The following is a 22,941-nucleotide window of genomic DNA, read 5'->3' as shown; positions in this document are numbered from 1 at the left end:
TTAAATACAAGCATAAAGAAATACTTCTGTGTTTTCTGTATAGTCAGTGTTACTTCTAAACTAGAACTACTGATCTAGGGTCTGAGACATCTATGGGAAATGCTCATGTGGTATTAAATTACTGTTTGTAACAGCTTGCCTTAAGTTACTATGCTAATTACTATGACAAAATACCTGAGAAAATGAACTATCAGAAGGGAGATTGCCCTCAGGCTTCCAGTTCATGGTCACTTGGGTCTGTTGTCTTTAAGGCTGTAGTAAAGCAGTCTAGCCTGGCAGAGACCTAGCGATAAATGTCACTTAACTCACTCTTGGCAGCCAGGAAGGGGAAAGTATGGCGAGGGGAGGAGCAGGGTATGGGGGTTCATTATACTCCTCAGGGCCATGTCCACAGCGACACGCTTCCTTCTGATTGATCCTGCTGCCTGAAGGCTGCACTAAGGCTGGCCACCAAGACTGTCTGTCACATGGGGTTTTGGGAGACAGTTCTGTTTTAAGCAATGCAGTTATCAATACTTATTCAGAAATATTGATTGCTTGGTGGTAAAACAGTTGAAACTTACTTGTGAATAGAATGGAGGCTGTTTGGCACATTTTGTAGAAACATCACAAGAAGTTACCATAAGAGCTAGAGAAAGCTGTCCCCGGGAAGCAGCTTTGACCCCGGGAAGCAGCTTTGACCCTAAGTCATGTTTTCAGGGAAGTTGTTACCAAGGATTTGAGGAACAGAATTGTTGCACAGTTTTTTCTCTACATAGATTTTTAGACCTGAGGTTAGTTGCCTCTGTTTTGTTAGTAATTAGCCTTCTGATATTTTTTAAGAGGCATATTATTAGCTTATCAACAGCATGTGTTTTTATCAGGTCTTTTAAGGACTTGTTTCTAGTCTAAAGGCTTCTATTCTGTCTTAAGGAGGAGGATTATCCAGGAGCCATTCAACTGTGTCTAGAATGTCAGAAGGCTGCCAGCACTTTTAAACACTACAGCTGTATAAGGTAGGCAGTTTACAAATTCTATCCTTTTTCTGTTGTCAGTAACTTTTATTTAGGACTTGTTCAGCATACAACATTAATTAGCATTGAGGCTTAGTATGGAGTGCTTGGTTTAACATTTGTATTCATAAGTGGGTACTGCAGTAAAATGACACACAGCTGTTAAGGCTTGGGGGAGCAGATGCTTCTCTGTCCTGCCCCTTGTCACCTCTTGTAACTCTCTTTCCATATTCTTTCCAGTCTGAGTGATGTCATTTTTGTACACTAACAGGTGAGAGTAAATCTGCTCCCATCTTCGTTGCATCTCTTCAGAAGCCAGTGCCTCTCAACTTTTGGGCCATGGTCCCCTTAATGGGGAGTCAGATGAACACTTCGTGGATATCACATAGCAGATAGCTTGCATATCTGATATTTACATTGTGATTCATAGCGGTAGCAAAATTACAGTTGGGAAAGTAGCAATGGAGTAATTTTATGGTTGGTGTCATGACAACACGAGGAACTGTACTAAAGGGTCACAGCATTGGGAAAGTTGGGAACCACTGAACTAAGCTGTGTCCATTATAGAAATATTGAGCATGTTATTGCAGCTTGTTTTAAAGGTCCAGATGGTTCAAATGGTTGGTCTTTTGGAAAATTTAAATATTATTTCAGTTTATATAATAGTTATCTTTGTGTGATTGCATTTTAATGTGTTTTACCTTTTGTTTGAAGTGTATTTAAAAAAAATACACATTGCGGAACTGGCTGCCATCATTAACTGTCCTTATTAAAAAGCTTGACAATAGCATTTACACTTGACTATATTATCTAAGTAAATACAGAATTTTCTCTGGTGTGTTGACAGTACTCAGGAGTTTCTTTCTTCCCTTCTCCCTCCGTTCTTTTAAAATAATTTTGCTTTGCAGAGCTGGGAAGTGAACCCAGGGCCTTGTACAGATACTTAGAAACTTCTGACATGTTCTGAGTTCCAAAATCCAAAAAGAACATAGAGCACCCATTAGTCGTTTTTATGTGCATTTGTCATGGCAGTATTAACTTGGCTTTGTGAGGGAAATTATCGACACAGTTGTGCATTTACTGAGTGCTTATACCAGGTTCTTTGCTTTGAGTGTAACTGGACTGTGGGGAACCATGCACAGGGCAGTCAGCACAAACCTTTGGTGTGCTCTAGCACGGAGCAGATAGAACCGAACTGGGCGTGCAAAAGAAAGCAATTGTGCATGCACTAGAAGTGCTGAGATCTCACTTTCCTGCAGGAGTTGCCTTTGTGGGTCCCCTGTGAGTACTAGAGGAAGAAGGGGAAGGGGAAAATAAAGGGGGTCAGGCCAAAGTAACGGAGTCGCGGATGGGAAATTCAGCATGAGTGAAATCTTAGTTTTAGAAATGCCGGGCAAAATGAGGACAGAGAGTATCTGTTGTATTTACTAACAAAGAAGGCGTGACCAACCATTTTGGGGTCCTACTTAGGGAGAGTTGGCTGCAGTGTAGGTATAAAATAAGGAAATTTTGTGAAAACACTTGGAATTAAGAAAGTAACTTGAATATTTGAAAGTTTATGGGAAAGAGTAAGAATTGGAAAGTAAAATAGAAGATAAAATGCCAAGACTTTGCAGGGATTGACTTTGCAAAGGTCACTGTCTGCTACAGAAGGGAAAAAAGAGTATGGAGTTTGGAGCAGGAAATTGAGGGAGCTGGTTAGTTGTTGAAACTATACTTTCCCTTAATTAAAAATTCTATTTCAGTTATACTAAAGTAAATGTCTTATATAACAAGATTTGGCTGTAAAATGTCTGAAACTAATTCAGATTTGGGCTTTTCAAAGTTAGTAGGAAGTGCCTCCCAAGAACTTTTTTATATTAATGGATATTGTGATACACGGAAGAGCTGTTTATCAGACACGAAACTGATAGTTGCTTTATCATAGATGATGCAATGTTTAGAAAGCATACATTGTTTGTATACATGAGTGAGGATGATGTGGTGAGGCTTGTCTTTTCTATAAATGAGCAGAGTTGCACATATATGTACCAAGAAAGCTGGGTTAGCATGAGCTCACCTTAGGTTTCCTAGGAAAACTGATGAATGGAGTTGGGTTTTTAAGGTCTGATCTGTGTAAATGTGCAGCTCTGTGGGGGCTGGGCTGGTGGCTTGTAGCAGCACAGTTTGTCCTGCCCAGCTCTGCCCCTTGTCCATTTCTCTTTATCTCTTTATGTTGTGTTTCCTTCTTTTTAAGGAAAAATTGCTCAGTTTTGAGGTTGATGTATAGTTTTATGTATTAACAGTTATATGTTTATGGAGTACAAAGTGATATTATGATTTTCCTATATAACATGAAATGAATAAATCAAGCCAGTTAACCTGTCATGACCTCCAATGTTTGATTTTTCTGTGATGAAAACATTTGAGTTTTATTCCTTCAATTGGTAATGACATTTAGTCTTTTGTGGAGCAGATTCTAAAATGAAGAACTTGCTCTACATTACTAAGGCTTTGTGTCCTGTGGTGACCCTGTGAATCCCCATTTTTTAGATCTGAGAATCAGTAAAAAACAATTTGATATTCTATCTATTAATCTTAGGAGTAGTAGTTAATTTACACTTGAGTCTCCATACTCAGATTTTAAGTACTGTTTAACTCTTTCGTTCTTGTTGAATGTCAGAGAATCATAATATTCTCCTATAAGTACTTATCTTTGCTTGTTTGTTTCTTTGTTTTGAGGCAGGGATGGCCTGGAACTTGCCACGTGTGTAGGATGGCCTCAAATTTGTGCCTCTGCCTCCCTAGTGCTGGGACTGAAGGTGTGTGCCACCACACCTGCCCCCTTTAGTAGAAATGTCTTTAAGAGAGTTACTTCATGATTTAGAACATTTCTGCATTCTGATGTTTTGGTTTTTTTTTTCCTTTCAGTCAAGTGTGTATGAATCATGTACCTGCTTGGCCGTGTAATTGGGTTGTAGTCTCATGACTCCTTTATTGAAATAAAATGGAGGAGATGCTGAGTAGATTAGGGACAACTTCAGGCTGACTCTTATAGTTCTGAAAGCAGGAAAACTAGAATTCTTACTTTGCTGTTACATAAAGAGACAGTGGCCCTGTGTGAAAGACCTTATGTAAGATGCCTGCAGCTTAACACTCACTGTTCCAAGAGATACTTGAGGCACTCAGTCGGCTACAAAATGAAAGGCAGCAGGCCCCTCTTCTGTGTCTTCATTGAGATGTGTTGTGTTTCAGCATCCTTAATCAATTTTGTTCACTTTATGACTGACAGAAAACCTCTGTATTGTTATTTGAAAATTCTCGAGTTGATTGACATGGAGTCATATAGTTGAAATTTACTGGGAATAAGATTCAGAATGTGTTTATGTTAAAATGTATCTGCGAGAAGTTTAATTTCTTTTTCACTTGAAATTTTCTAAATCTGTTTCAAGGAAAGTTATCCTGAAAGTTATAACTACTTTATTACTTTTTATTTCATTGGAGAGAAACTTCTTGACAGATCCTGAGAGCTCTGTGTTACGTGTCAAAAGTTAGTTGTCAGAACTAGTTTGTTGAATATTGTACTTGTATCTTAACATAATGTTTAAAGAATCTTTTATTTTTTTCTCAGACCATGATCTCAACAATTTTGTGAACTTAAGTTATACAGTGAATGTCCACAGCTTTTAGCTTTGGACACATTTATGCTGAGGAGTTTTCTCAAATTCACTGTAATTAAAATGAATTCATAAAGTTTTGGAGTTGTTTGACAATTTAGCATCCTCAGGAGTGGACTTCAAGTTTTTTGTTGATTGATTGTGTTAGGTGGGGGAAGGGGACTTCTGAACAAATTGAGGACAGAGGTGTGATTATAATTAAAGTCATCTTAATAGTTCTGCTGTAGTCATCATATCTGCTTTGGAATGTTGTAGAAACACTCCATGTCATCTATGGGTTGTTGGTTTAGTTTTAGAGTATTTGAAAGTTAGGTCTTTTTTGAGGTCTGTGGATAAATTCTCTTTTTCATGAGTAGATTGGAACCCTCTAGTGTGGCTGTAAGTAAGCTAAGCAGACTAGTATTTTCCTGGATCATGGATATACACTATAAATTTGAAATTCCATTTACTTTTATTCATTCTAAAAGTTTTAGAACTTGCCAGAACCATATAGAAAAATGTGAAAATTGGGAAACAGGTGATTAGCATGTGTTAGACTCAGGAAATCTTAGAGCTGGAAGAAGTCTTTTGGAGTTAGCCTACCTTATACACAAACTGATGCCCAGAAATCTTGAGGGAATTGACTTGAGATACCTAGCTTGTAAGTACCAGGTCAGGCCAAGTTCAGCACCATGTGAATTATCTGTGTATTGTCTTGTCTCTTTGTATCATCAGGTTTGTACAAAGGTTTTGCAGTCTTCCTAAGACCAGCTTGTTAAAGTGTGTATATGTGAGTGTGTCTAGAGCAGTTACTTAAAAGCACTTAGTTATTTATGGGTACATTATCTTTACATTTTCTCTAGTGATACCCAGACTTGGCAGTAGCATTTATTTCTTTCTGTTGGGCTTGCAGATAGCTTTTTATTATTATTATTATTTATTATTATTATTTCTTTTTAATATTAATTTATTTTTATTTTTATTTTACATATCGGTCCCAGTTCCCTTCCTATCCCTCCTTCCCCCCTCCCTCCCTCTCTTCCACCCTCACCTGCACTCTGACCACCCTCCCCTCCCATCCTCCCCACTCCACATGTAGGGTGATGCCCTGGGGGTGGTCATCTAAATCTGTCAAGTCATTTGGAGTAGGGACTAGGCCCTTCCTCCTTCCTCTAAGTTAAGGGAGTATCCCTCCATGGGGAATGTGCTCCCAAAGTCCTTTTGTGTGCCAGAGATACATCCTGGTTCCACTGTCAGAGGCCCCTAAGATTGCCCAGACCTTCTGAGACCCATGTTCAGGGGGTCCGAGTGGGTCCAATGCTGGATTCCCAGCTATCAGTCTGGGGGCCTGTTAGCTCCTCTTTGATTAGGTCAGTTGTATCTGTGGGTTTCTATAGCCTGTTCTTGTCCTCCCTCTCTGCATCTCGATTCCAGTTCGGCTCAGTGTTTAGTTAGTTGTGAGTATCTTGCAGATAGCTTTTAAAAGCTCTCAGCCTTCCATCTTAGAACTGTTCTAAGATGGGTTTTTTAAAACCAAAATGTAGCTTTTATTTATCAAAATGTTTATTGGTAAATCTTTTTAATATACTTTGATTAAGGGACTAAAATGGCTTGAACTCAGCATTTCTAAGTGATACCCAATGACTTCTTTAAAAGCTGCACAGCTAATGCCCACTCCTTTATTACTAATTTCTCACTGTGTATATTTAATTAGTAGTCAATTGTGGTCAAACTGCAGTTGGAGATTTTGTAGAGCCTTTTTCATAGCATGAAATTGATTTCTACATTTTATGTTTATAGTCTTCTACATGCTGTTTATATTACCATGCTCACTGAAAGAGAATGTTGCAACTATAAATAATAACTGCAATAAAATAACAGCTAACTTTATAATTTTATGTACAAACAACTGTTTTAATAGTGACTGAATGAGTGTGAATGAATTTAGAAATGCTTCTTTTCCTACAAAGTGAAACGATTCCCTAAAAAAAGATGAGTACCAGTTGTACAAAGCTGTTATGTTGTCATTCTTCCCTCAAGCTCAGCTGGACTGTTCAGCCTCACTCGGTAGCTCTGTTTATTTCTCTGTTGCTGAAGCACCTTCAGACCCAGACTCTAATGTGGCTGTTTTCTTCTCCTTCTGTCATTATGGTTTTAGTTATTAAAGTAGAGAATGGGAGCTAATTAATGATTTTTCTTTGCATTTCCCGTTTGACCCACAGAGTTATGATTGGGCTGGCCAAGTCAGTTTAGTCCTGGAGAGTCACTGAGGAATGACTGTCTCCTTGAAGCTTGTCTCTAGGAGATACAGTCACAGATAGCCCATTATTTAATAGAGGAGACTGTGAGCAGAGCTCCAACACTCCATGCTGACTTTTGCTCTGTCCTTATTTTTCGGGAAGCTACCAAAGTGTTCATTGAACATAGGGCAATAATGTGATTTTACTTCTGTTTTAGGTGCTACTGGTTTTATTGTATTGAAGAGCTAGGCAGTAATATGAAAAGGCAGATAAAGACCCCAGGGAGCAGGGCAGGACAGAAAGTTTCACAGGCTGAATTTAAGTAGTTTAAATGCATTTCCCTACCTTCTTCCCTCCCTCCCCCTTTCCCTCCCTGCCTCCATCCCTTCCTCTCTCCCTGCCTCCCTACCGCCCTCTGGGAAATCTGTATTCTGCTTATAAGTATTTCTTTAAGCTATTGCTGTGGATTCTGCTGTGTATCATGTGTCAGTTCTAGGTAGAGATCTGAATATGTCTAAGGCATCAACCCTGAAATGCTGGGGTCCTAAAGAGCTAGTTCCGCTCACAGTTGGTTTTATCAGAGCTTTTAACTGCCAGCATCTAACTTCTGTTAAAATATACATCTGATAAGCACTTTATGATTTTTAAAAAACATTCTCTGTGGATTTGAACATTTGTCCTTTAGACCATCAAAGACTTCATGCTGCTGGGTTTCCTTTTTGGTGAATTGCTTTATACCTGTATGGTTGTCTGTGTGTCTGTCTCCCTGTGGTGTTAGCTCCTTAGCTTGCATAAAGAGGCTCTGTAAGGAGCCATACAAGGAGCCCATGGAGGAGGTCTTTAGTATGAGGGTAGGATTGTCAAGGGTGCTTTGCAATGAAGGGTCCTCTTTATTAAAAAAAAATACAATACAAAACAAAAACAAAAAACTGAAAATTTCTTCCCTTAAGCTGCTAGAGTGCTCTGATCTTACGGATGGTGAATTGTGCCTGGTGATCCTTCTCCCTATGTGCAGGGGCTGTGAGAGTTTGAGAGTGAGGTTTATGGTAAGCAGATAGCATTGAAAACCTAAATCTTTTACCCATTCTTACTACTTTAAAAAGTTTGGTTTTTTTGAGATTTGGTTTCTTTTGTTGGACTTCAGAGACCTTTTTTGGGTAATTTATCATTTAAATAGTATCAACTTTAAGTTTTTTTGCCTGTTAGAAATAGGCTCTGAGAATTGTGTGTGCTCTTTGACTAGATGTGTGTACAGCCCTGGAACTGCTGAGAGGTAGCCTTTAAAGTTTTCCAAGAGCTCAGTGGGCTGTCTCCTCCTCTGAGCATTTCGTGACTGCTCCATTCCTCCTTTGCCCAGCCAGAGTTTGAAGATGCAGTCTTGTTTTAAAAATATCTTTTGGCCATTCTGCTTGTTTGCTTTGCTGTTTTTCATAGTTGCTTTTCTAGAATGACTAGTGGACTCAAGTGCCACTTAGTATTTCTTATTTTGTTTATTTGTATTTGAATATCCCCTGTGCCAAGTATCTGTTGGAGCCATTAGCCATATGCTCGCTTCACTCTGTGTCCTGTCAATGCCGGTCTAATTGCTGTAACTTTACAATGAGGCGTTGCTAACCTTGTCCTGTGGGGCTGTCTCAGCTGCTCTTAGCTCATAAGTTGCTACAGAGACTTTAGAAGCTGCCTACTAGTCCCTCTAAATAAAAAAAGCATGCTTGCTCGGCTTTTGATTAGAGTTGGTTGTTATAGGAGACCACTTAGGTGAACATATTGTTGGAGATTTTATCTGTTACTGCACTGTGCTTTGTCATGTATTGAAGCCAAGTTCACTTCAGCTTTGCATTTATTAATAGCTTTTGTTAGCCTTTCTAGGTATATGGTCTCATTCAATTGTATTTTTAAAAAGTTCGTTTTCTATTACTTTCTTCCTATGTTGTAGAAATTAACCTGATTTGTGAAATTTTGCTTTTTATTTAAATTATGCCTTTTAATTTTAAAATGTATCATGAACTTTTAATTCTTAATTCTCTATAGATTCTTCAGTTATTTCTGTTTCTTGTCTAATTGTACTGCTTGTCACCAGTAGCCCACATTTCTGTAAGTATGTAGCATTTAGTCTTTAAAGGCAGACACCTCTAACCCTCTTTTGTTTGCTAGTGAGCTGAATTCAAAGCTGCAGGATACTTTGGAACAGATTGAGGTAAGGGACTTTATAATAAGTTGGGCAGCATTTTCCTTTTGGAGGGTTTTGTCTAGGCAGGCACATCGTTATTTTCTGTTTGTTTTATTTATCTCCCTAGATCGCTACATTCAAATCTCTTGTATTTCATTTGAAATGTCCATATATAATCAGATTATCTACTTGTAAATGGAATAATGTTTCTAGAATCAGGGAGGCCTTAAAACAGAATTTGAAAATACCACTGTTTCTAGAAATAGTAACTCTCCAAACTGGAGCTAGATGTGTTATCATGTTGTAGTATAACAGAAACACTTGACATGTGTCATACTTTATAAATAACTTATCTTCTTGGCACAGTAAGGTGATTTCATTGTAATTATTAACTGATAAAAACCTTCATAAATTCCAGAACCTCCTGAAATCATGTTCAGGTCATTGAAAATGTCCAAGTGGGGAGAGAAGGGTGTATCACGAAGCTTTCTCATCCTCCTACTTATATTCCAAATCCTCCTGCCTTGTTGACAATATTTCCAAAGCAGGGGGCTCATTTTAATGAACAATACGTTGCTGAGTTCCCTTCCCACATTTAGCTTTCCTGATTTGGGTATTATAATTGTAAAAGTTACAATGACCTTTTGTGAAAGACGTCCTTGTTCATAAATTCAGTTATTCGCTAATTATAACAATGTCTGCTAAATATAACAATGTTTGCTAAAGCAACTGACTTGAATTCTGTAAGTAAATAGTACTCTGAATACTGAATATTTTTAATGAGGGTTTTATGTTGAGAACTCAGTATTTATTTAGTCTGTTTTTTTTTTTAATTGTATTTCAAGTCAGGGTTTCTCTGTATCCCTGGCTGTCCTTGGAATGTAGACTGTCCTTGAACTCAGAGATCTGCCTGCCTCTGCCTCTGTTTCCTAAGTGCTGTCTGCCTTCCTCTGCCTCCCAAGTACTGTAATTAAAGTCACATGACACCCCTGCTGGGCTCTTTATTAATTCTTAATACAAAATATTCTATGCAGGTAGAAAGTCATTATTTTTAAATAAAATCATTAAAATAGAAACCCAATAAGAAATGTGTTTAAGATGGAAAAGCTTAATTGGGTGTATATTTTCAAAGTCAGTGTTTGGTTGAACATTACTTTTTCTTGATTGCAAAACAATTGTATTTTTTATAATCCCACACACTCAGTTTACATAATTATGCAATTTTAGCAGGTGTTTGAGGATGTACAAAGCTAAGAAATACTATAAATAAAGTCTCTTGAAAAACTACTCTTTTGTTTTTTTCCTGAAATGCCAGACATAGATTTTAAGGCAAATACATTGACAATAATGCTAATTATGTATATAAACTAAATATGAAGCTTAACTATAATGGGTAATTATAATTTACTTATACTTGGTTTTGACTAATCCAGTATAATGGCAAATAGGTATTAATTATAAATGAAGAGAAGGTAGTGTTAATATTTTCTTTCCATTGCTTTGAAAACGGTTTCCTCATCACCTCTTTTTGTGTTTACTGCATAGGAGCAATTGGACGTAGCTCTTTCCAAAATCTGCAAGAATTTTGATGTTAATCATTATACCAAGGTTCAGCAAGCTTACCGACTTCTTGGAAAAACACAGGTTAGTTCTGAGCAGAGCATAATTAGGAACCCATCAACCTTCATGATTGAGTCTGAATATTATCAATATGATGTCCTTCAAAATTTTACGAAGTACATTGTAGTACTGAATTGATAAGGGTAGCATGTTACTAACAGATCTGAGTGTAAATAATGTGACTAAAACATAAACATACTAAAGCTTGTTTTGAGCTATGTTTGCCAAGCGTGATACTTTCACAATTTTATGTAGGATTTAAGAAAAGTATATTATACTTGAGAGACTGAGACAGGAAGATTGCAAGTCCAAGGGACGTTTGGGCTGCATAGCAAAAGCCAAACCTGTTTTCAGACGAACAATCACAAAAGAAGGGGAAAAATGTACAAGGTAATTAAAATTCCATGAGAGATGACATGTAGTCTTTTGTACCTCAAGTCTTGGACCTGGAATGTGGCTTTGTTCCTAGGCAGGCTATCTGACTCCTTCAAGGGATATCCAAAATACTGTTCACTGGGTACATTTATCTGTCAGATAGTTCCATTGCATCTAGCAGATTTCCCCAATACTGAAGCTTGCCATATAATGTGCACTTTATATCCACAGTCTTCCATGAAAAACATGAAACAAGGGTCATGCATGTCTTTTTGTGTTTATTCACTCAAAATTTGAACATGAGAGACACCAGCTTTTTTCTTTTCTTTTCCTTTAAATGGTGCCATGTTTAGAAGGAAACTGAAGACTTTACCAAGAGTTTTGAACTGTTTATTTACCATTTAACATTCCTAGTTTTTGTCTAAAGCTGTGTCTTGGAAAAACTGCAAGAAGTCAGTCATTTGGCATTTCTGAGGGCATGTGTAAAGACCATTGGAAATAGAATTATGACTTATAATTTCCTCCATAAGATTGTTCTGTGTTCATTAAAAAATACATTTGTACCTACTTGGTATATTGCTCCACATGCCAGAATATGGTCTATCATATCTGTTCTGTTTTGGTGAGGGATGCTGTCTTAGTCAGTGTTCTATTGCTGTGAAGAGACACCATGACTAAGACAACTCTTATAAAAGAAAACAATTGAGGGTGTGCTTACCTTTTCAGAGGGTTAGGTCATTATTTTCATGGTGGGGAGCATGACAGCACACAGACAAGCATGGTGCTGGAGGAGTAGCTGAGGGCTTTACATCCTGATCTGCAGACAGCAAGCAGAGGAGGTGGGGTGGTGCCTAGGCCTGAATTGATCTTCTGAAACCTCACCCCCACCCCCCTAGTGACATACCTCCAGGATCACATCTACTTCAGCGAAGTCCAAACCTCCTAAGCAGTGTAATCCTTTCAAACAGTTCCACTCCATGGTGACTAAGCATTCAAATACAGGAGCCTACAGGACCATTCTTAATTCAGCCCACCACAGATGCACACCTTACATTTGTAAGTGAAGATGCTATTAGGTGTTATAAGAAGGCTACGAAGAGCTAGAACCAGGGAAAGCAAGAAGAGTGGTTGAAAGTACTGATTTAAGTGGGTTAGTCAGGAAGCTGACCGTTGAGGAATGTCTGCAGCAGTGTAAGGGAATGAGTGTCTGGTAGGATGGGGGATACAGAGCTACAACTGTCTGTGACATGGTTGAGAATGAACAAGAACTCCAGTTATAGAGCAGAGCAGGAGCACCGTTTCACATTCACAATCAGCCTGGGTGGGCTATTGCCATGTGTAGTGAAAGGTTCTTTGACCACAGTCTATACCATAGTTAATTGTAAGGGTGATTGTGATCTGTATGTTGTTTTTTCTTCTGTGTTTTGTCAACTCATTTCAAATTTATTTAATACTGTGAAATTGCATTGTTTATTCCTTTCCCTTTCCTAGACTGCAATGGATCAACTTCATATGCACTTCACTCAAGCCATTCACAACACTGTGTTTCAAGTTGTGCTTGGCTACGTGGAGCTGTGTGCGGAAAACACAGATACAAAATTCCAGAAGCTACAATATAAAGATCTCTGTACGGTAGGCATTAGTTTCATTATTGGTCTTCTCTCCCTTAGGTTTTAAATCAGTAACTGCCCACTGCTTTGCATCTGCTGCCTGAAGATGCCACTAAAGTAAAAAGCAAACCTTTTTATCATTGTTTTGTTTTGTTTTTTTTTTCTAATATGGTTCTTCGTACAAAACAGGTAAGGAGTGGACATATTTAGAGTGAGCTTCAGCAGGAGACTTGGCTGATAGGTAGCTCAGAGTGTGATGATCAGAGGCTGACAGCTGGAAATGGCAGTGTCATTTGTTTCTACAGGGCATGTTGGGGAGCAGCAGAACCAAAGACAGAAACCAGGCATCTCTTTGCTACTTGTCCTTTTGGGTTTTTGAAGCATCTCACTGTATAGCCCAGACTTTCCTTGAGCTTGTAATTCCCTCCCTTAGCCTCCCAAGTTCCAGGACTGTGGGCATATGCTACCATCTTAATTCATCTGGTCTCTGTTAAACATCAAGTGGCCTTGTTGAGGCTATTGATGAAAGACCTAGGGTTGTAGCTACAGAATTGGAAGTCATTTGAAACTACTTTTAGTTGACGGCATGAGACCAGATAAGGAGATTGGGGAAGGGTGGAAGCTGTTGGCTTGTGGCTGTCTGAAAAAGTAGCTAGCAGGGTAGGACAGCCAAGAGAGGGTGGTGTCACAGCAGTGTGCAGGAAGGATTTGGAGGATAGCATCTTAGGCTGAATACAGTGACACTGCTCATTCCAGCTTGAATGAGTAACCACGTGGGACATTATGAGCCTCTTCAGACTTCAGATAGGAAATGTCAACACTTCTAGGAAGTAGATAGCCGCTTTAAAAAAATATTTCCAGGAATTAATATGAAGAATCAGCTAATCTTCATTCTTCAACCAGTTTGTGAAAAGCACAGGATAGTGTGTGTATCTTTTGGGAACTGGAAAAATTTTCTTACTTTTGAATATTCTCGACTAGTGGTTCTCAACCTTCTTAATGCTATGATCCTTTAATACAGTTCTTCATATTATGGTGACCCCCAACTAAGGAATTATTTTCATTGCTGCTTCATAACTGTAATTTTGCTACTGTTGTAAATTATAATGTAAGCACTGTTGTGAATCGTAATGTAAATCTCTGTGTTTCCCTATAGTCTTGGGTGACCCCTGTGAAAGGGTTGTTTCAACCCCCAAAGGGATCTCGACCCACAAGTTGAGAATAGCTGATAGAGAAGGTTTATTATTAGGGAGTTAACTAATGACAGGTGTTAATGTTGTTGAAATATCTTTATAAAATAATTTTCTAAGTCAGGACTGTTTTGGCCATTTTGTGGTGATTACCTTTGAGTCTGAAGTCTGATATGGTTACATAGTTATATACTTGTCCACTTTTAAATAGAGCTGTCATTTGATATTTCTGATCTTAGGAACATTTATTTTTTTAATCATGTATATTTTATTACTGAAATAGTCACTTTTGTTTTTGATTTTGTTAGTGTGGCTATAATTGAGGGATGGCTTGAAGTGATAGGGCAGTTGCTATAAGCATGTAATTTCTATTAAACAGAAAATAATTCTTACTAACTAAAAAAGGCATTTTAGACAAATAGAGTCTTTTTACACTGGTTAGCTCTGTTGTATCTGTTTGCACATATTGTGTGTTTTCATATGCTTTTTAAAGTCAAGACTTCATGAGATGGTCCTCTACATTCAGACTGTTTTAAGACTGCAGTTTGGAATAGGCCTATGTATTTTGATGAATGAAAAATGCTTAATTTATTCCCTATTGTGTTTCTTTTGGATTATTGTCATTTGAAAAAAGCTGATGGCAAAGTGATCTTTTGAAATAGCTTATGTTTTTAAATTATCAGATAATAAAGTAGCTTATCATTATGGATTGCCTCTTGAGTAAATGCTTTTTACAATTATTAGTCATAGAAAGCACACACACGTGAAATATTGCTCAATATGCTGTGAGCAGAAATGAAAAAAAATCTACTGGCAGAAAACTACTTGACACCTGCCGAAAACTACCATTCTTAATTCAAGTGTGCTTATATTTAAATAATTGCTCTTATAATCATTTCAGATACCATCGCACACCTTATCATTTGAAACTTTGAAACACACACACACACACACACACACAGAGATGACTGTTTTATAATGTCGGTATCGGTTTGATTAAATCCACTTATCGGCAGTTAGAAACACCTAAGCCTGATATTTAGGCACTTTGTGTGCCGCAGTTGTTATTTAAGCAGTATTCTCTTACATTATCTTTCTGTTTGTATACCTTTGTAGCACTAATGACCAAGTGCTTGGTAGTTTAGAACGGCAGTTTTCCATGAGCTGTTCGTGTGTTTAGGTCAGCAATCTAGTCAAGTGCTAGGAGTGTTTGTCAAATGTTCTATAAAAAATAAATCTATGGGGTGTCATATTAACTCTGGTCATGGCTCCAGCATGTCCTATCCAGTCCTGTGCTTTGTCTGCCACTAACTGGTGGTTCGAAAGTACATACAATATTGACATTACCTACAGCCTGACACGTGCAGAAATCATTAGAGATCTGCAGCCAGTGGGGGATGTCTTTTAAGCCCTTTTCCAACTAGAGACAGAGTTCAGGCCCTTCTTAGATGCTTTTAGCTAACTGAGCCTAGTGCTGTTGTGACTAGGGGTTGCAGGTGTGCTGTCATTTCTCTAGTGTGCCAGTGACCCTGTGGCTTTGGTGTTCTGTTTGTTTTGTTTTTAAATTGTGAATATCTCCCCCCCCCCTCTCTCTCTGTGTATGCTGGCACGGTGAATTTTGGGTTCTGTAAGATACCAGGGCATCTGCTCTCTGCATGTTGGTCAGGATGTGAGTAGAGTGCTACATCTAAATATAAAATAACAAAAATGCTGTAAGGACCCCCTAAGGATTTTCCTGTGGTGTGTTTTAATAGCAAAGCATCTTTCTGATGTTTTTATTGATAATAATAGAATTTTCTTATAGTGCAGTTATATAATAAATAAATGGCTGTCAGTTTCTTTCATATTTATCACTTTACTTTTCACTGTAGCAACTTAAAAAAGATGATATTCTTCCATTGTGTACTTCAGGTTCAGAAGGTTGCTTATATTTATGGCTGAGTTTACACTCTACTTTAAAAATCATCTACAGTCACTGTTTATAATCACTGCTTATAGTTGCTTTTGAGAAGTTAATTTCTTCACTTGAATTCTGATCAGATAGGCTGCTGGCAGTGGTTAATAGTGAGATGGGAGGTCCTAGGCTTTCTGTGAACTGTGTGGTGTTTAGGAAGCCAGAGTTGTGGAATTTAAGCCATTCATCAAGATTAGATTAGGGAGCCTTCCTGGTGTTCAGATTGTGTTCACACTTCTGTACTTGAGAGCCAGGTTTCAGGTCCTGATCCTGCGGCAGGTTCTTTCTGCCATTTGTGCTCACCCAGGTTAGGAGACCTGAAAGTCACTTCTGTAGATGTGGACCTTTTTCCTTTACACATTATTTAAAATAATCCTTTTCTGCACTGTTCTCAGAGACTGTATTTCTCTTTCCTCTGACGGTTGCTCCTTCACTGAAGGTGATTGTAGAAAACAACTGTAGAACATGGAGATAGATATTGGAAATTGCACTCTTTTTCCTGTCTTTAAAAGCAATTCAAGAAGAGATGTTTTACTGTGTTAGTGTTTCTGAATTGATTCATTCATGAGTAATTGCACTTTTTCATTTATGAGCATAGAACTTGAGCCGTGCTTCCCTGTTAGGCATTTAGTAACTGATGACTGACTTAAGCAAATGATGAGGTAGGGAGTCTGGGTGCCTCTCTGTTACAGAAGGTGAAGCAGATACAGAATTGTTTCTTGTGTAAGGAGAAGTGATTGCCAAATATGAAGCTAGATCCACCTTGAACCAGGTCCTCCAAGCCCTTGCCTGGGCCTTCCTTTTCATGCTGAGGATTTGATTTCTAGGTGGAAGTTTTATAGACTGTTAATCCAGACAGTAACTTTGTCTGATTGTTTTCTTTGCATGCCTGTTTTATGATTGTATGTAGTTATGTTGTTATCTACCTATTTTTCTGTTTGGATTGTCTTTGGTCATGTTTTATTCATGCCTGTGTATTATAATAAAGTTTTCTGTGAAATCTGGAAATGTTTTTAAAAATATTTATTCCTTGACAATTTCACACATACAATGTATCTTAGTTATGTATACACTTAACTCCGCCTCTTGCTTCTCCCAGATCCCCCAATACAAGCCCACCTTTCATAGTCTGTCCTCATTACACTCTAATTTGTGATGATTTGGGGAGTCTGATTAGTGCTGACTGTGTACATATGGCAGTCTACCTGTGGCCACAGCCCTGAAGAAAAATGTTTTCTCCCCAGCATCAATTATCTCCTTTCTCAGTTACTCTTCTATTGCTGCAAAGAGACACTATGACCAAGGAAGGCAACTGATGAATGAAAGCATTCAATGGTGGCGGGTTTACTGTTTCAGAGGGTAAGTTCGAGACCATCGTGGTGGGAAGCATAGAAGCAGGCAGACATGGCATGTAATAATAGCTCAGAGTTTATGTTTCATCTGTAAGTTGGAGGCAGAGAAAGAGCTAATTGGGTTGGGGTTTTGAAACTTCAAACACCTTCCCCCATGACACATCTCCAACAAAGCCATACCTCTTAATCCTTTCTAAATAGTTTCACCAACTGCATATCAAGCCTTCAAATGTATGATCTTCTGGGGGCCGTTACCATTCAGACTGCTACAGCCTCTCAGCTAAGGGTGGAAGTGTGTGAGTCCCTCCCTTGACCTGTCCATGTGGATTATTGACTGGTTTGATCTTGTGTAGGCCTTATACAGCTGCCATGAGTTTGGTAGTGAAGCAGCCATGTTATGTTGAGCAGATTAGCATTTCAGGAAGAGTTTTCCACCCCCTCTCCTGTGATATTCTTTTCAAGTCCTGCGGCAACTATGTAGATGTTCTATATAGGTCTGAGTACTAGAGTCACTCACTGATTAACTCTTTGACCAGTTATGAATCTCTCCGTTGGCTGATGCCATTACAAAGCTGAAACTTTTTTGACCAAAGTTGAAAACAATACCTATAAACAAAAACATTTGGAAGGCATGTTGACAAAATACCCAGTTAGCAAAATAGTCTAGGTTTCTGTCTCTCCTCCTCTGCTCAGGTCCTGTGACCTGCCTAGCCTTGGGTGTTTGGTAGGTTTATAGTATCAGGCATGAATTCCTGTGGAACAGGCTCACATCTAATCAGAAAGAGTTGGTTACTCTGATAACTGTCCTGTGATGATTACTTCTGTGGGCACAGAAGGTCATTATGGCAGCATGCAGATTTGATCACAGAATAAGTTTATTGGTGACTTTTCTCCCCCAGTGACCCTACATAGCACCTTTCAACACTATGAAATCTAGTCAGCAGAGAGGATGTTTCCATATCAGTTTAATTTTTGAGGTACTTTTCATAAACTAATTAGAATATACAGGTTACAAGTGATTTTTTACTCTTATTTTTAACTTACTGACTGATTGGTGTTTTGAAGACAAGCTTTCAGTATGTAGCCTGAGCTGGACTTGTTCTTTTGTGTTAGGTTATAGGTGTGTGCCACCATGCCTGTCTTACAAAGATTTTAAGTATATGGCTAAGAAGCATTCTTTTTTTTTTTTTTTTTTTTTGGTGAGAGTAGATGCTAGTTGCTTTCCTGGTCTAGTGGAAATGGCTCAATTTTTATTGTTGATTTAATCCTATTCTCAGCATATTACAAACCCAGATTAATATGTCAGGATTTATTTACTTTTGGAAACGCCCTTTAAAGCATTATATTTTGTATTAAAATGGTCTCTATAGTTTGTATTTTAGAATATAAACTTAGATAAGTGTAAGGAGAATTATCTTGCTATCTGATATAAAATTTATTATTCCCATATGCATGTAGACATTGATGTATTGAGTTATAATAAAATTTGAGTTCTTTTTGGGAGACTTTTAGATAAGGTCATTGATTTAGTTATATCTGTGAATCATTTATACTTGAGTCAGTGACAAACAGGTTTGCTATAATATCAGTTGTTTTTGAAAAATATCACATACATAATATCTTGCTTGATGCATCTGTTAAACAACAGTAAGCTCCTAAGAGATAGCATAGCAGGGGAACCCTAAAAGATAGCATAGGAGAGAGCCCTAAGAGCTAGCATTGGAGAGGAGCCCATCTTCACATTGTGTAGAGTACAAGGTAGTAGATTTAACTTTTAATTGTGTGGTTTGATAACTGTGATGTGATGTAGAAATTCATTGGTGTACTGTAACAGTTATTTGTATGTTTCTTTTTTTTTGTTGTTTTAAAGTATGCCTAATGCTATCATCCTCTTATCTTCCAGGCAGAATGTTAGGATATACTTAGAATGTTAGGATATACATTTGCATAATATAAATGTAAATTTAGCAATATTGTGTCTGTAAAACTTTTAAAGTTGATTTCAGAGGAGTGCTTATATTGAGTGAATAACTGCTAAGGTACAGCCTGGGACTTTTTGAGTTTTGGTTTATTTGGGCGTCTACTTTTCAACTTTCCTGATCTAATGTATATGTGGTAGGAGATGAGTCAAATATAATGATGTACTAAAGTAAACTAAGGAAAAAGAATTAAAACTGGCTCATTGTAAGCTAGCAGTTATAAAAATAAGCATGAGGAATTATTCTTCCTAACTGCATGGTATTCCTTTGTGTGTATGATGTTGGTTCTGCAGATTTCTGTGGTTGGGGATTTAGATAGACTTCAGTAGCTTTTAGTTATACATTTTGTTAAGGTACAACATTGGGATAAATTTCCTGAGGTGGGATTGCTCTATTGAAATGAAGATACATTTGCCATTCTGTTAGGTGCTTTCTGTATTTCTGGGAGATTATACCATTCCAGATCCCTTCCAGCACTGGAGTGGGAGTTGTGTTTGGTTGTGGCATTCTTTGTCTAGTTTGTCCAGGCAAAATAAGCTGAGCTGTGGGGCAGTGTGGTGCATGCCTTGAGTCTCAGCACTCAGAAGGCAGAGGTAGATAGATACCTGAGTTTGAGGCCAGTCTGGTCTACAAAGTGAGGTCCAGGACAGCCAGGGCTACATTCTGAGATCCTGTCTTGAAAAAACAAAAAAAAACAAAAAAAAAAAAAAAAAAAAAAAAACAAAACAAAAAAAAAAAAAAAAAAAACAAAAAAAAAAAATAAGCTGAGCATACTTTCTCATGTTTAGGGTCATTTTTTGTGTTTCTATTTGTGAAGCATCTTCTTTCGTTTTTGGTCTCTCCCCACTAAACTTGGTTTTTGCTATTCTTGTTTTTGAGAGGGAGGTCTTGCTATACTGGCTGGAATGGCCTTGAACTCATAGGTTCATCCCCCTGCCTCAAACTTCCACATGGGAGGGACTGCAGGCATCCATAGCCATCCAGCTTTTTATGTTTTAGAGTTATGTCTAGACAGTCTTAGTTCTTTGTGGATGTATGTGAGTCTTCTCAGTTTTATCATTTGCAGTTTTGTCTTTGCTTATGGTTATAGCAGTTCTGTTTTTATTAATGTGAAAGTTTATGGGTTTTACTTTTGTCACCTTTGGATTTTGAGATGTACAAAGGAAGTGTTTTCTTTATGGCAGCACCAGAGAGGAAATACTCCATATTTTTTCTTAGTGCTGTGTAATTGTAGTTTTTATTTGTTTGTTTAGATCTCTTATTTAGAGTATATTCTTGTGCATGGCCATGAAGTGGGTCTGCTTTTGTCTTTTCTAGTGGCTGTCTAGTTGCCCACCAGCGTTTGTGAAAATGACTATGTAATGACGTGAGGTACCGCTTCCATCATATGCTAGGTTTTGTGAGAGACTGGGCTTTTAAAAATTGGTACCATAAGAAGATAATGAATTAACTTTGCAAAATATGTTAATAAACACTGAAATATTCTAATTAAGAAAAAGCTTGACTCTCTGTTAGCTCAAGTCTCATATATTGCAGAGAATCCTAAAACTTTGTGTCTCATATTGTAAATGAGGTGCTTCATGCAGTATAAATCTAAATGATTGTTATTAATATGAATCTTACTTTGTACATGTTAATTTTATAACCTGTAGCTTTGTTGGGTTATTGCTGAGTTAGTTTTATTGATCTGTAGGAGTTTTCAGTTACTGTGTCTGCTAATAGTCACTTAATAGTAGGTTTTGTTTGTTTGTATAGCTCTAGTCATTTATTCTAATTGTATTGGCCACTGTCTCCTAAAACTGTTAAATAGTAAGGGAGATAGAAGTAACCTTAACTGCCTGTTGATCACAGCGGTTGTGCTTTAGGGAATTATGAGGTCAGTCTTAATTTATTCATGAGTTTTTAATTAGGAATGGCTGTTAAATGAATGATGGTCAGCTTTTCTGTTTTGGTGTCTGTGAGGTAGTCATTATTTTTTTTCTTCTTTGACCTATTAATAGGGCAAATATTAATTGGTTTTGTAATAATAAACCAGTCAAGCATTTTTGTCATAAGCCTTGCATAGGCAAATCAATCTGTTTCCAGAGGTTAACTCTCCTACTTTGTGGTTCAGTTTGTAAAATTTGACATGCTTACAAAAGTGTGTTGAGACATCCTTGTTAGTGTTCAGTAATGAGGAGTTTTGCGTGTGTGAAGTCATTTTGGGACAAACGGGCCTTTGAGAATGAGGACAGTGGGCATGTGAGCATCCTGAGCAGCAGCCCTGTGAGGGCTGTGGTCATGTGAGCATCCTGAGCATCAACCTTGTGAGGACTGTGGACATGCAGGCATTCTGAGCAGTAGCTTGATGTATTTATCAAACACTGTTCTGCTAGCACTTCTTCCTGGATGACTACTATTCTCTCCAGTCCCTGAGCCCTTTGGTGCTATCACCAGAGTCCTCTCTGGTGGGTTGAACACAAACTTCAAGGATCTAGAAAATCTATCAATGGAGCAAATGCTGCCTTATGCCAGATGGGAAGCTTGCAAGGTAGAATAGGAAATAGAATGCAGAAGGCCTGTTTTTATAGATGGAGAGAGATAGGGCCAGGGCCCTCATGCTCATCCCTTAGAGCGTGCAGTGTTCCATAATTTGTGTATGTAATACCTTGCTTTAAAATGTTGTACTTAACTGGAATATCTGTGAGTTCTGGAGCATCTGTAGAATTTAGAGATTGTCAAAGTGTTTACTCATTTTACACAGATGAAATAATTAAATGGTAAATTCAGCCATCATTTTGCTCTAAGAATAAATACAAAGCCATATCTATGTGTTTAGTCACGTGTTTGACAAAGATATATATTTGGCTGTTTACCACTCTAGTTACCGGGAACCTGGGGAAGCGGGGCCTAAAATGAGGTGGACTAAAGTCTCATGCATTAGTCAACTTTATCCAGAGAATCAGACAGTTTACTCTGAGGGTTAAGAAAATCATATGCGTAAGGCGTTCAATCACAAGGACAAGCCACTCGTGGAAAAGGCATGTTTTCCCATAGAGGCATATGAATAACAGCAGCTGAAGTAAACTCACTCCTGTTCTACAGTATCTGGAGGGCCCTGAGAGCGCAGTGCAAGGACAACCCATGTTACGGAGGAGCAGACGTTACAAGACTTGTTCACTTGGAGTTTTCTCACAAGGTCTCAGAACTCTCCTCACAACACTCCACTCTTGGACTGTGTTCTGACGTGTAGGGAAGCTGAAAGTATGGCTTGAGAACACTTTCCGGTTCAGTAATTTCTTGGATTGGTTCAGGACAAAATTGACTCATACTTTATGGACAGTTATTACTAAAGAGTAATGAAAAGCTATGTTGAAATGAGCATTGAAATTTTTTTCTTACATTGATTTTCTTCTTATGCTATTCCAGCAGAAGGAGTTTCCTTACGTGTACTTTTACTTGTACTTGATTAATAATAGATCATTTCATTTTGATTAGCTCTGAGTATTCAAGACAATGTCATTCTCAGGAATTGACTCCTTTTCCTCAGCATGTAACACCAGACAGCTATATTCCATGCCTGGCAGACCTGTGCAAAGCACTGTGGGAAGTCATGCTCAGCTATTACAGGACCATGGAGTGGCACGAGAAGCACGACAGTGACGATGCAGCTTCAGCCTCTGGTAGGAAGTGGTTTTGATTTCTGTTTTAAAATTGAGGTATTACATGTGTTGCATTTCTAGCATACTGATGGGAAGGGACGGGTTCACCTGTAGGATTGGGGCATGACGGCCATTCAGGTTCTACAAAAGCTCAGTTTTCTTTTGGGATTAGCTGGTCCAAGG

At 38.1% G+C, this 22,941-nt stretch overlaps 1 protein-coding gene across 1 annotated transcript in view; it reads left to right on the top strand.

Moving 5' to 3' along the window:
* Vps50 (VPS50 subunit of EARP/GARPII complex) overlaps nt 1–22,941 on the top strand; it is an 89,451-nt gene that overhangs the window by 22,355 nt on the left and 44,155 nt on the right. The window contains exons 9-13 of the mRNA XM_051177192.1: nt 913–995; nt 9,022–9,064; nt 10,583–10,681; nt 12,524–12,664; nt 22,647–22,779. Coding sequence (XP_051033149.1) covers nt 913–995; nt 9,022–9,064; nt 10,583–10,681; nt 12,524–12,664; nt 22,647–22,779 — 499 coding nt within the window. The remainder of the gene's footprint in view (nt 1–912; nt 996–9,021; nt 9,065–10,582; nt 10,682–12,523; nt 12,665–22,646; nt 22,780–22,941) is intronic.

Source organism: Phodopus roborovskii, unplaced genomic scaffold (genome assembly GCF_943737965.1).
Source record: "Phodopus roborovskii unplaced genomic scaffold, PHOROB, whole genome shotgun sequence".
NCBI lineage: Eukaryota > Metazoa > Chordata > Mammalia > Rodentia > Cricetidae > Phodopus > Phodopus roborovskii.
This window is presented reverse-complemented; position numbering and strand designations above follow the sequence as displayed.